General features: G+C 41.6%; 1 protein-coding gene across 1 annotated transcript in view; it reads left to right on the forward strand.

The window, feature by feature from the left end:
• The window catches only part of CSMD2 (CUB and Sushi multiple domains 2), a 933,956-nt gene that overhangs the window by 523,603 nt on the left and 396,228 nt on the right, over positions 1-14,125 (forward strand). The window contains 1 exon segment of the mRNA XM_006862126.1: positions 4,492-4,613. Coding sequence (XP_006862188.1) covers positions 4,492-4,613 — 122 coding nt within the window.

Raw genomic sequence — 14,125 nt, forward strand, 5'->3', positions numbered from 1 at the left:
ACTCGAGAGAAGTTAAGTACATTTGATTAAGAAGTAGCCATTGATGTTAAGTAGCTCATCTGAATGGCAAATTTTTGGTGTTACCTCTGCAAAGAGTTGTTGAGGAGTCTGTACAAAGACAAATGAAAGGACTGTCGTGGGCTGACAATTCAGTTAATTATGAGAACCATAAATACGGTGATGCCACCATTCTCCTGGTAGCCCCAGGGCACCCTCAATGAGGAATAAAGAAGGCTAGTAGGATTTATCAAAAAGGCAGTTATTTCTCCAAGCAGGTGTGTGAGTGTCTGAGGGAACTGAAGGTATTGGTGAATCTCTTGAGTGGTCCAGATGGACTATTAAACAAGGAACAGCTAGGAGAAGCTCTGAGCCAGGGAACTGGAGGGACCCACCAGGTAAAATAACAGGTGCATTGAGATGAAAGTCACTTCACTAGATGCTTGGGCGGTGGGGTAAAGAACTGGATGATCTCAAGGATGGACTCACCTTGTTACCAGGACAGCAAGGCACTGGGTATGTCTGTGACCATGGTTGATCTTGGGATGGCAAGGGAGGAGTACCAAGTCTCATGAGGAGGGACTGGCCTCTAAAAGGAGAAGGGACCACCCATCAGTTATAACAGAAACAAAGAAGATAATGATGACACATAGCAGATAGGGATGGAGATCTGGGGAGTGGAACAGAGGTTGTATCTGCCAAATGGCTTCTGTTTCCTTCATAGTGAGGCAAGGTCTTCAACTGAGAGTAAAGGGAGGTGAAGTGAAGGGTGAGAGGTTTGATGGGCATATTGTATGCATGAAAAAGTCTGAAGAGAGTGAGACAGTGATCTTAACAGAGCTAAATGGTAGAGTTACCGAAAATATCTAAAATTCTTTGGAGGAGGAGAATATGAATTCATAGTGACATCATTCTGCCTACTCTTGGGGCTTCCTCTGGCAAAGCTCAACTTTATAGGGCATATATGGAGAATGTACATGAAGGGGTTCATTACTACTTGATGTTTTCCAGGCTACTGATTAAAGGAAGGGAGCAAGGGTTTAGGAGAATTTACAAGAAAGCAATCACATGTTGAACTGTGAGATCTATGTTGGGTTAAGGACCGAAGAGAAGCCAGGAGAGGGCTAGTGGATACAGAGAAATGTTGGTATCAGTGGAGTGGAAGTCTCAGTGGAATCAGAGAAGAGTTGGTCTCGGAGGTTAGCAAAGGTTTCTGGGAAGAAATAATGGAGGCAGAGAGAAAGTTCCCCTGGAGAAGAATGCACCAGAAGCTGTGGCTTGGAGAGAGGAGAAGAAGGAGGACTTTTAATGGGGGTTGGAGCCAGAAGTTCTGAAAGATGTTGCAGATAGTCGGGGTTTTGTTTGCCTTAGAACTAGGTGGTGGGGAGGTAGGTAGTTGCAGAATGGGAGGGAGGTCAGTGGTAGGAGAAGCTAGGGAAGGCAGAATGGGAGAGCGTGGAGATAAAATTTGGGAGGAAGATAGGAGGTAAGAGAAACTGCCATCTGTTACAGTTCCCTTTTTTTGAGGTAAGTTATTATTGGTTCCAAAACTATCTATAGGTTCTAGATGATATTCTCTTAAGGTCTCCTGGGATACTGTCCCCCATTATATGGGACAGTGATGCTCAGATGAAAAGTGGAAGTGGCTGTGGGGCTTAGACCTGGGAAGTCCCAGAGACGTCTCCCCTGAAAGCTACATAAAAGAACAGCTGATGGGAAAAGGCAACTACAGAAACAGAGAGATGTGTTCATTTATCTAGCCGTTGGCTGAGCACCTCCCGTTTCGCCAATCCATGTGGGTTGCAGTGATGAGCGATCCATCTGTTTGGGAGATCCCAGGATTTGGGCTGCTCAGGGGAGCTTCTATTTGTTTACAGACCACCTGACCTTAACCGACCAATGAGCAAAGAGAAAAAGTAGCCAATGCTCCATTCTGAACCCAATGAAGGTGTTCCAAGCTGACTACCTGCAGATTATAATATTTTAATTAAACGTCTCTAAACACTTAAAATTGTAAATGTCTTTTTGACCTGTTCTCTTTAATTACCTTCAGCATGTTTCAACAGACTGCAAATACCACCTAATTCTTGGAAGCGAGTACAGGATAAATTGAATCTAAATCTGAGGGCTTTGGCAGCACATACTGACTTTGTACAAGTGTCAGGTGGTCCTGATGGAGGCTTGTAAGAATTTCCTGCAGGAATGGGGTTCTGAAGCCACAGGTCCTCTTTGCAAAAGTGGGATGGAATAATGGCTTTGGTTGTGATCATCATATTCTAAGTTGTTTAGTAATGTTGTCAGTCTCCAGTGTGTGCTTGGGGCGGGGGGGGGGGGGCGGGGTACTAGCTTAAGCAAAATCTTGAGCCTAGTGAAATCGGTTGAACTTAAGGTGGGGTTTCCCTTTGTTGAATGTTGACTATATCTCAGGCACTGGACTAAGATTTCGTATGCATCATCTTCTGTATCATTTCACCCACATTTTGAGGTGTTACCGCTAGCCCCATTTCACAGAGGAAGAGCAGCAGCAGAGAAATTTCATAATTGTTGTCGTAGTTAAGTGTTGTCGAGTTGATTCCGATCCATAGTGACCCTGTTTAGGGTTTTCAAGGAGCAGCTGGTGAGCTTGAACCACCGACCTTGCAGTTCAAACAACAACGTTGCAGTCTGATGCATTAGCCCACAACGCCACACCAGGACTCCTAACTCAAATTTACATGACAGTAAATAGCTTTAAACCCAAAAGGTCATCTGGTAAACACCACCATTCATTCCAGCCATCTCCACGCTGAACTATGTCAAGTGCCACATATAGATCTAGATGTTTCTCATCACAGAATAAAGGAGCACTCAGCTGTACATGAGGGGAGTGGAGGAGAGGGTCCTTTTAAGGATTCATTCCATCTTGACTCAACTGATATTTGAGGCTAAGGGAGCAGCAAGGAGATCTTTTGGGAGTAAGGTTTGGTCGAGCCATCAGTAGAACTTTGTTATGGAAGGAAGAGCAGAGGAATCCAGAGAGAAGCAAACAATTCTGGTCCAACCACCGCTTGTAAATAACCCTGACAACACATGCCCTGCTTTCATATAAGTGCTTTCATACCTGTTTCCTCCACCTGCCCGTGGCCCCTCACAGACGCTGCATTGCGCCTGAGTGATTTTTCTCTTCCCACATTCTGGCCCATAATAGGAACTCAGTAAGTGCTGGATTGAGTGAGTGCAGGGATGAGTGCATGGAATGAGAAGGGATGAATGAACTGGGTAGTTGAGGAGCCTGCTTCTCCAACACTTCTAGGCAGGGTTTCTGGGAAAGGTTTGTCATGGGTCTGCCCACACAGGGAGAAAAGCCCTAAGGTAGATTGTCCGTCTGAGGAAACCGTGTTTGATACTACTTTCATTTTATATACTTAGGCTTCTCAAGTTTGCTCACTATTTCTTTACTGTTAGGCACTTTGCCTACAATTAGGATAAATTGCCATGTGGGCAGCAACAGAACAGACTCATGGAACTATTTATTAAAATAGCTGCACGCTAGCACTGAAGAATGAAACTGTAAGAACTAAAGAACATATTTTTAAAGAAAGCAAACAGCTAGGTACACTCTCCAACATAGCACCTTAGCTGTTATCAATCACTCCTTAATCTAATGAGTTTAGAAGCTATTTTAAATAAGTTAATTAGATTAAGCTGTGATTGATAACACTTTATATCTACTTGAGTAGAGCACTTCTCATTCACCTTGAATCTTCATGCTTCCTGTCAAAAGCCTGTTCCAGGCATGAGCTGAGTGTGGGGAAGGATTTGGGGAGCACTTGATGGCCACTGAAATTATTGTAGGTGCCCCACAAGGGGCTGTGCTGCGGACCTTGGCAGAGTCCTGGACACAGACTTCCTGAGACCTCCTGGGGTAGTTCTGGCAGGGACAGCCTGACCTTGTACTCCAGAAGAACTGAGAGATGGGGAAGAGTGGAATTGGGACCTTGAAGCACCAGAAGAGGGTTCAGAGACCTAGCAAAGAGAGTTAGGTCCAGAGCAGGACTAAACTATTTTTGGAGAACTGAAGTGTAAGTGGAGGATTGCAGACAGATGAGCACAGCTAGCATGCTGCTGCTTAGCTAGGGCTGGGTTCTTGCTGCTTACCCAGCTCCCAGTCAACAGGAGAAGTGCTAGCCACACCTTCTTGGTGGAAATGAGCTGCTGGTCACTTTGGGGATAGGGGAAGGGTTAGGGGCCAGGTTGCTTGACTGCCTATGGAAGTTCACCATTGCCGGCAGCACAGTAAAACAGGGCATTAGGCCTGCCCCAATGCTAGTGCTCCAGGAACTGAATTCCCTTTGAACCCGCTGGGAAACATGGGGAAAGGGGTACAAGAAGTAAAAGGTTATGTCTGGGGTGGGACTGTGCAGACTTTGGTTGCTTCTGGGATGGGTGGGAGGTGGGGTGGGGAGTTGGACCTAGTGTAGATTAAAAGTCTTCTCTTCCATCTCCTCTCTGCAGCCCGGATGTGTGATGCCCACCTCCGAGGCCCATCGGGCATCATCACCTCCCCCAATTTCCCCATTCAGTATGACAACAACGCACACTGTGTGTGGGTCATCACAGCACTCAACCCTGCCAAGGTAAGACTTGGGGAGTGGGAGGGTGTCCTGGGGGCAGTTGGCCTACAAGGGGATTAAAACCCAGAACTTCCTTGTGGTAGAGTCTCTGCAGATAATAATTAAAAATTGTCATCTTCAACTAAATGTCAAGTAGATCAAATACACGATATGAAAAAGTTCAATTCAGCAAACACTGTGTATGTATCTCTCTCCCAGGTTAAGAAGTAGCCATCACGGTTACTTTTGTGATATGTTTGTTGCTCTCACCCTCAGAGGTAACCATTGACCTCAGTCTTGTCTTTTTCATTTCTTTGTTCATAGTTTAGTACGCTGCCATTTGAACTTCATACAAATGAATCATGTTGTCACTAATGTCACTCAAAACTATGTCTCAAAAATTGATCTGTGTGTAGTTGTTGTATGTAGTTTTGCACCACTATATACACGTTTCATGTTTACCTGCCATTGCATTTTTGTTTAGTTTTTTTCCCAACTGTGGTGTATCCTTTCCCTTGTCAACACTCACACGATAACCTTAAAGAATTTTTGTTGTAATGATATCAAAACTATAGATCAATTGTAGAAGGACTGAGGTCTCTTTATGACCTTGAACCTTCCAGTTCATGAATGTGGTATATCTCTCCATTTATTTAGGACTTCTTTAGTTTTCTTTCAATAAAATTGAATACTTTCTTTCCACCATTACAAATCTTGTACATTTTTCAATATATTTACCCCTACATACTTTATATTTGTTTTTGCTATGAGTCAGAGTCAACTTGATGGCAATAACTTGCTTTTATGAATCATAACTTTTAAAATAGCATTCCCTACCTGTTTCTTGGGACTCCTGGTTTGGCTCTGTAGGAACAGCACTGAACTGCAAACCACAAGGTCGACAGTTCAAACCCACCAGCTGTTCCTTAGAAACCCTATACAGGATCACTATGAGTTGGAACAGAGTCAGTGGCACTTAACAACAACATGTTTCTTGCTGGCATTTAGAAATGCAATTGATTTTAATACTTTACTTTTTGTTATGGGACAACTCCTTAAAGTAGCTTCTCTGAAAATTCTTTGGGAGTTTCTATATAGGCAATCGTCCTCTGCAAAGAACGATGTTTTTGGTTACTCCTTTCCAATCCTTCTACCTTTTTTCCTTCTTGTCTCAGTGTTCTGGTGAAAACCTACAGGCAGTTCCCAGGTTATGAGCCTGCTAGACTTATAAACAGCTCCTAGACTCGACGGCACTTAACAACAACAACAACAACTTGCCCTTTTAAGTATATTTGCCCTCAATCTGAAACAACTGAGCCAACCCCGTTTGCAACAAATTCTCCATCACAATCACCTTCACTTGTTGCATGTGTGGCTTTTAAATCATTTAAAAAGACTTCAAGCCTTTTGTTGCACTAAGATCAGGCTAAATAAGAACCATGCACGCCTTTTCTGACTTACGGATTTGATTAAAGACACTCAAGAATGGATCTTCTCTGTAACCCAGAGACTGCCTCTAATGCTGAATCATTGTGAGGAAGGGCAACGTTGGCATTGTTTGATGTGAACTAGAATCTTTTTTATTGCTTCGTCATTGAACATAATACTGAAGTTGTGGGTTTTTTTCAATCTGCACATACTCCATTTTAGGTTGAGGAAGTTCCTTAATAACCCTAGCTCCCTAAGAGTTTTTATCATGAATGGATATTGAATTCTATCAAGCATTCCTTCTTCTGTTGTTACAGTTATGTGATTTTTTTTTTTTTTTTTTTTTTCCCTGTATCCTCGTAATCTGGTCAACTACATGTACTGAGTTTTCAGATATTACAGGAACCAACCTAACTTGGTCATCTAGTGCTCATTTTTTATATGCCTCTATATGAGTTACTAATACTTTGTTTAGTAATTTGCATTTATTTTACTAGGGAGATTGGTTCATAGTCTTTTAGGTGGGTTTTTTTTGTTTGTTTGTTTGTTTTTCCCATATTGCTTTTGTCAGATTTTTCTGTCAGAATACTATTATACATAAAATGATTTGAAGAGTGTTTGTATTTTGTAGAGTTTTTAGTAGAAATTTGGAGTAGCTTATACTTTAAAGCTTAATGGAACATTCTAGTAAAACTATCTGGATCTGATGTTTCCTTTGTTGGAAGATTGTAAACTATACATTTAATACCTTTAGTGATTCATTTTCTTGGGTCCACAATCACTAAGTTTTCAAATTTACTTGATAGAAAGGTGTCCATAGGATCAATTAGATTTTAATCTCTGCTGTTGTTGTATTTCTATTCTCTTTGTCCTTTCTAATTTTGTATCTTATTTTTTTATACCAGTATTGCAAGAGGTTTCACATTTTGTTGATCTTTACAAAGAAACAACTTTTGATTTTGTTAAGATTCTTTTAAATTTTTTTAAAATTTTAAATCTTTTCTATTTCGTCAGTTACTGCTCTTGTCTTTATTATATCCTTCCTTCTGCTGTGTATGGAGTCCTGGTGTGGAGCTGTGGGCTAATGCATTTGAACTGCAAGGTCGGTGGTTCAAGCTCACCAGCTGCTCCTCGGAAACCCTATACAGGGTCACTAGGTCAGAACCAACTTGACAGCACTTAACAACAACAACAACAATTGTGTATATATTGATGCGGCTGTTTATTTCCTCGCATCTTAATTCTGATGGTTAGGTCATTACTATTCAACCTTGTTTAAGCACCGAAGGCTATGAATTCCCCCTAAGGACTCCTTTCACTACATTCCCACAGGTTTTTCTATGTAGCGTTTGGTTATAATTTAGTTCTAAGTATTCTCTATTTTCTATTTTTCTTCTTTCAATTATGAACTATTTTGAAGTACTTTTTTAATTTCCAAACAAAGGATTTTTCTAACTATCTTGTTTTTGGTGTGTGTGTTTTTTGGGGGGTTTTTTTTTTTTTTTGGTGTTTTTTTACTGATTCTAAAGTTTGTGGTCAGAATTCATTATTTGCATGGTTGATAGGTTCTTTATGGACCAGAAATGGTCATATTTCATGTATTGCCTGTGTGTAGTGGTGGTGGTGGTGTGCCATGGAGTCGGTTCCAACTCATAGCCACCCTGTGTTAGGTTTCTGAGGCTGTAAAACTTTATGAGAGCAGAAAGCCTCATCTTTCTCACAAGAAATAGCTGGTAGTTTCGAACTGCTGATCTTGAGGTTATCGGCTTGACTTATAACCACTACACTACCAGAGCTCCTTTGTGTGTGCTAGGAAGGAAAAAAACATGAGCGTTTTGCTGTCGTGTTCCAATATGGCAATTGAATAAAGCTTATTAATTGTGTTTATATCGTTTATATCCTCATTGATTTTTGTCTTATCTTTTTAATCAATAAACTAAAGAAAAAGGTTTGCTAAAACCTCCCACTTGTTGTTGTTGTTAAGTGCCGTGGAGTCAGTTCCGACTCACAGAGACCCTGCACAGGGTTTCCAAGGCTGTAAATCTTTACGGGAGCAGAAAGCCTCATCTTTCTCTCACGGAACTGCTGGTAGTTTCGAACTGCTGACCTTGCGGTTCACAGCCAGATTCATAACCACTACGCTACCAGATTTTGTCTACTAACCTTAAATTCTATCAATTTTTGCTTTATGTATTTTGTGATCATGTTGTTAGAACATGACTCTATTTCTAGTTATGTGTTTTACCTTAAAACTTCCCCCCCAACCCCACCACCAGCAATTACATCCATTTTCTTTTGGTCTTTTTCTAATATGTCTTTTTGTATTTTGATACGTTCAACTTTTCTGTTTCCTTAGGTTTTATATAAATTTTGCATATGGCTGGATTTTTAAAAATTTACTACCTCTTAAACTAGAAGATTTTAACCATTTAAAATATACATATATCATTTCTGTTCTTTAACCATTTCCTGAAATACCCTGGAAATGTGAATATGCATACTTAATGGTATCTAACATTAACCTACAATTTTATGTTTCTCCTGAAAAGTTAGGGATCTTAGAACACTGTGAGTTTAATTTCTCCTTTCCGACTCAAACACAGTTGCACCGAGTATTTTCATTTTACCATGATTTTATTCTCACAAGAAATGATTGTTATTGTTTGATAAAGCCAGTGCCCATTTAGATCTAAATGACTTTATCAAACAATAAAGATGGAACATCACTTCTATGTTCACATCCTTCTCACATTTCAGTCCTTCTTTCTAGAATCATACCTTGTCTGTCCAAAGAACAGAAGACTTTGTGGAATTTCTTTTTGTATTGATGGCAAACTTTCTTACTATTTTGTTTGTATTAAAATGTCTTTACCAATTCTTGAAATAACAACTGGCCTTCTCTAGATGCTCAATTCTTGATTGATAATTTTCTTTCTGCATAGAGAGATGTTATTACACTATTCTTTAGTTTCTATTGTTACTGTCAACTTATTTGCATGATGTTGTCCTATATGTTCCTATTGCGTTTTTATTGTCTTTGGTGTTCTGCAGTTTCTCTTTTGTGTATCTTGGTGTGAGTAGTTCTGTACTTCTTGAGTTTCATTAAGCTTGCCTGATTTATGAATTGTGCCTTTCATCAGTTAGAGAAATTGTTTGCCATTTTCATTTCAATTGGAAAAGATGTTCTCTCTTTTCTGCTTTTGAAGCCCCCCTGGTATATTATACCTATCTGTTTTATATTGTTTTTGATACACCAGCATCTGAAGCCTTGGATGGTTGATTATGTTGTCTGTTATTTCTTAGTTTTTGCTCTCAGAACTGTTTCCTTGTTTGTGGTGTGCTTTTTGACTATGTGATTATAATCATAAGCTTTGTCTTTGGGGGTTCTCTGGGACCTGGTTAGAAGTGAGTCCTCCCAGAGAAGATTTGCATTTGCTTCTGTCTGTTGCCTGGAGGTATCACCAGCCAAGGCCTCTTCAGACTAAATTCTCAGTGTGAAGGTTTCCAATCACCCAGGTACTGTGAAGGCTTCAAACCCAACTCATGCACGATGGTGCCATGCATTTTCATTTTATCTTCCTTTTTCTCACAAGGCATTATTGCTACCACTTAATAAAGTCAGAGTCCATTTAGATTTGCTCGGGTATTGACCACTGAGGATGGCTTAGAAATATGGAAACTCAAGGGAAATTTGTTGTCCCTAGTGTTCTCAGCGTCAAGATCTGAGCTATGCATCTTGCCATTAGACACTCCACCCATGCAGGGTGGTAGAAGCAGATGAGAAGTGTTGTTGTTGTTGTTAAGTAACCTACCTAGTAGGTTCCAACCCATAGCGGCCCTGTATAGGGTTTCTGGGGAACAGCTGATTAGCTTGAACCACCGACCTTGTGATTCAAACCGACTTTGCAGTCCAGCGTATTAACCCGCAGCACCACACCAGGACTCCAGATGAGAAGGTAGACAGGTAGACAGGTTTAATTCTAGTTGACTCATGTGCTGAGTGTTCTGCCCTTAGCTAGCCCAGCTTTATACAGAGGGTCTCCCTTGTTGACCCCACCTTGGTGGACCCTGAGCTTTATCTCCTTATTCCTCTTCCTGAAGACCAAAGCTCTGCTTCACCGGTGTTTCAAAGTATACTCAAGACTAAAACCAACTTCATGCTCCAAGTCTCTCTTAGAGTATTTGTAGTCACTGTGTTTGGGACTCCTTACTAACCTTTTCTAACTTGTAGAAAGTTATTTATATTTATTTTCTAATGCAGTATTTAAAAATTATTTGCTCACAGATGATTTAGTGCTGGGAACATGGGAAATACATTTTCTCTGAAAAGCATTTTCAAAGAGAGAGTCACATTTTAACCAAGCCATTTGATGATGGATCCAGTCAATGAGAAAGGATATTTGAGCCACAGGGGTTGAGGATGGAGACTAGAGCAGGCTAAGAACTTGCTACCATAGGGTATCAAGCTGTTGACTTGAGGGTTCTTTCTTGGACATGGTTCAGGAAACCATGTTTCCTTTTGAACTAGAAGATGGGATATAAAGGGAAGTCTAGGTGAGAGGCAAGAAGTTTCTGATCAACCATTTGATTCCCCCCCCCTAGAAGGCCTAGCCTTGGCTGACAGTATAAAGACCAGGAGCCCCACGGGTTGCACTCCTCAGCAAGCCCTAGTGGTGATACCAGTCTGAGTTCCAGAAGCCAGGTCCTCTGAAGGTCACACCCTCAGAGTTAAGCTGTGTAAAAGGCATTCCCACATTTCCATGGCTTCTTAGTAGGCTTTAAGTAGTGCCAAGGGAGCCGGGAAAGACTCAAGAGGCTCCTATCCCGACACCAAGCAGGAGGAAAGCCGGGGAGCATCTAGTAAGCACAGTAACAAGGGTGTGGTGGTGTGGTGGTGGTTATGTGCCGTGGAATCAGTTCCGACTCATAGCGACCCTGTACAGGTTTTCCAAAGCTATAAATCTTTACAGGAGCAGAAAGCCTCTTCTTTCTCCCATGGAATGGCTGGTAGTTTTGAACTGCTTACCATGAGACTAGCAGCCTGACTCATAACCACTATACCACTAGAGCTCCACAATCTAAAAGTAAAGAAAGTGATTGGGGAAAGCTATGCTGTGTTTTATCCTGTCCCCCTCAGGACATCTCCGTCAGCAAAAAGCACAGCCTGTGTTCACTTACTTTCTGTTTTAGGAGATTATCATTTCATTCATTCATTGACTGAAAGTATGGTCTCTGCCCTTGAGGAAATTGCTCATGGGATAGAAGGAAGATAGGCATGTAAACAAAACTAGAGACCAGATAGATGCTAAAGGAGGCTGTTCAGAGTGCTCTGGGGAAACCAAGGAAGGAGTGCTAACTGAAAGGTCCGAGAAGTTTTCCCAGGAGAAGTGACGTGTGAGCAGGGTCCTCAGGGATGAGAAGACTTAGAAATCCCAAAGTAAACACTGGTGCAAAAGTTTGAAGTAGCCTCTTGGAACTGAAAGAAACTCAGCATACCTACATCTAGATGACATAGAAAGGTAAACAGGACTCAGATCCTGATGAATGCTTTACAAAGAGGTTTGGTTTGATCCTGAACCAGAATTTTTAAGGTTAAACTACACTGTGGATTAATGCGCCAGACTGCAAAGCTGTTTGAACTGCAAGGTTGGTGGTTCAAGCACACCAGTTACTCCTTGGAAACCCTATACAGGGTTGCTATGGGTCGGAACCAACTTGATGGCACTTCACAACAACAACAACAATGGTAATAACAATAACTGTATCATAGATATAGGAGTCCTGGTGTGGCACTGTGAGTTAATGTGCTGGACTGCAAAGTTGGTTTGAACCACAAGGTCAGCAGTTCAAGCTCATCAGCCACTCCTCAGAAACCCTATACAGGGCGCTGTGGGTCAAAACCAACTCAGTGGCACTTAACAACAACAGGGTATCATAGACAGATAGATAGACAGGGAGGTAGGTGATGATGGCTGTGTGATGTCAAGTCTACTTTCTGAGACTATATTTGAGGGAGCAGAAAACCTCATCTTTGTCCCATGAAGCAGCTGGTAGATTCGAACTGCTGACCTTGTAGTTTCTGTTGCTGTTGTTGTTAAGTACCATGGAGTCGGTTCTGACTCATAGTGACTATGCACAAGGTATCTGAGGCTATCAATTTTTACGGGAGCAGAAAGCCTCATCTTTCTCCTGTGGAACAGCTGGTAGTTTCAAACTGCTGACCTTGAGTTTAGCAGCCTGATTCGTAACCACTATGGTACCAGAGCTCCTTGACGTAGCCTAAATACGTAACCCACTATGCTACTAGGGCTTGCTAGAATGATAATTGATAGAGAGATACACCTATAGCTGCCATTGAGCCCACTTTCAACTCATGGCAACCTTGTGTACAATAGAATGGAATGTTAACTGGTCCTATGTCACCCTCCTCACAATTGCCAGCATGTTCATGTCCATCACTGTAGCCATTGTGCCAATCCCTCATCCTCGTGGGCCTTCTAATTAACCGCATATAATGTGGCGCTGTGAGTTAATGCGCCAGACTGCAAAGCCGTTTGAACTGCAAGGTCGGCTGTTCAAGCTCACCAGCTGCTCCTCGGACACCCTATACAGGGGTGCTATGGGTCAGAGTCCACTTGACGGCAATTAACAACAACAACAACAATATCTTCCTCCAGTAATTGATCGCTCTTGATAACATATCCAAAGCAAAAGAGCCAGACAGTGTTCTGGTGTGATCCATATGGGGGTCACTGGCTATTTTTGGAAATATATTATCAGACCTTTCTTCCAGTCTGTCTTAGGATACTCCACTAAAGCCTGTTCACCCTGGGTGATCCTTCTGGTATATGTAATACTGGTGGCACAGCTTCCAGCATCATATCAGCATGTAAACCACCACAGTAAGACAAACTGACAGATGGGTGGTAGAGCAATCTCTTACAGTATGCTTATTCTGTGGCAAACCCTAAGCTAAGTCCTCTATATATTTTATTTCATTCTCTTTATGACACAATGAATTGAGTTTTAATAGACCCATTGAGTGAATGAAGAAACTGACTCATGGATAAAGTTAAATGTTAGAGAACTTAACCATAGTATATAGTCAGTAAGTGGCAAAGCCAGGATTTAAAACCAGTCTTCTGGATCCAAAACACACACACACACTTAAATAGATGCATCATAAAGTCTCAGAGTAGATGAGAGAGGACGGGGTTTACAATGCTGGAATTAGTCTTGGGAAGGACAAAGATCACTATTTCTTCTAAACCAGAGAAATATAAAGAAGGTCTGAGTTTTTGAAAGATTAATCTGGTAGCCATGGGTGGCTTGGAAAGGGATACTGGATGAAGCAAAACTAGTCAGAATGCTGAAGCAATTACCCAGAGAAGAAAAATGGGGTCATCCACCAAGGCGTGGGAAATACGGAGGAGAAAGATATGAGAGATTTGGAGGATAAAATGGGACTTGGTGGCTCATTGTTTATGGGAGTTAAGGGGGGAAGAGTTGTATCCAGTATTGCATCCCAGTGCCTGACGTAAGTAGGCACTCAATAAATACTTATTCAGTGAATGAATAAACGATATAATGCACTACTTTCTGGCCTAGACAGTTATGAGATTTAAAAAGGAGACACAGAGGAGGAGGAGGCTCGCCAGGGGTCAAAGAGGAAAATAGGGTGCACTTGGGGAGACTGTGAGACATCCAATAGTATTTAAATACGCTGGTTTGTTGTTGTTGTTGTTAGGTGCCATCGAGTCGTTACCGACTCATAGTGACTTTATGCACAGCATAACCTCACTATTATTGTGAGACTGTAAAAATGGCTTAGGGATGGTGTCTGCCCTCCTCTGACTTCACCAGGCAAAAGAAAACTTAAAACTCATCAGCCCAAGGCGGGTTCCTATGAAGCGGAGGTCAAACATATCTCCCCTCTCCAACCTTCTCTACCAATTCTCACACCAACTGTCCCTCCCAAGTCATTCTCTGACTGGGTTAATATTGTTGCACTGGCCACACAGAACTTATAGACCATACTCATAACTATGGGTTTATTAGGGAAGTTGCTGTTGTTAAGTGCCATTGAGTCGATTCTGATTCCTAATGAC

Source organism: Chrysochloris asiatica, unplaced genomic scaffold, assembly GCF_000296735.1.
Source record: "Chrysochloris asiatica unplaced genomic scaffold, ChrAsi1.0 scaffold00047, whole genome shotgun sequence".
Taxonomy (NCBI): domain Eukaryota; kingdom Metazoa; phylum Chordata; class Mammalia; order Afrosoricida; family Chrysochloridae; genus Chrysochloris; species Chrysochloris asiatica.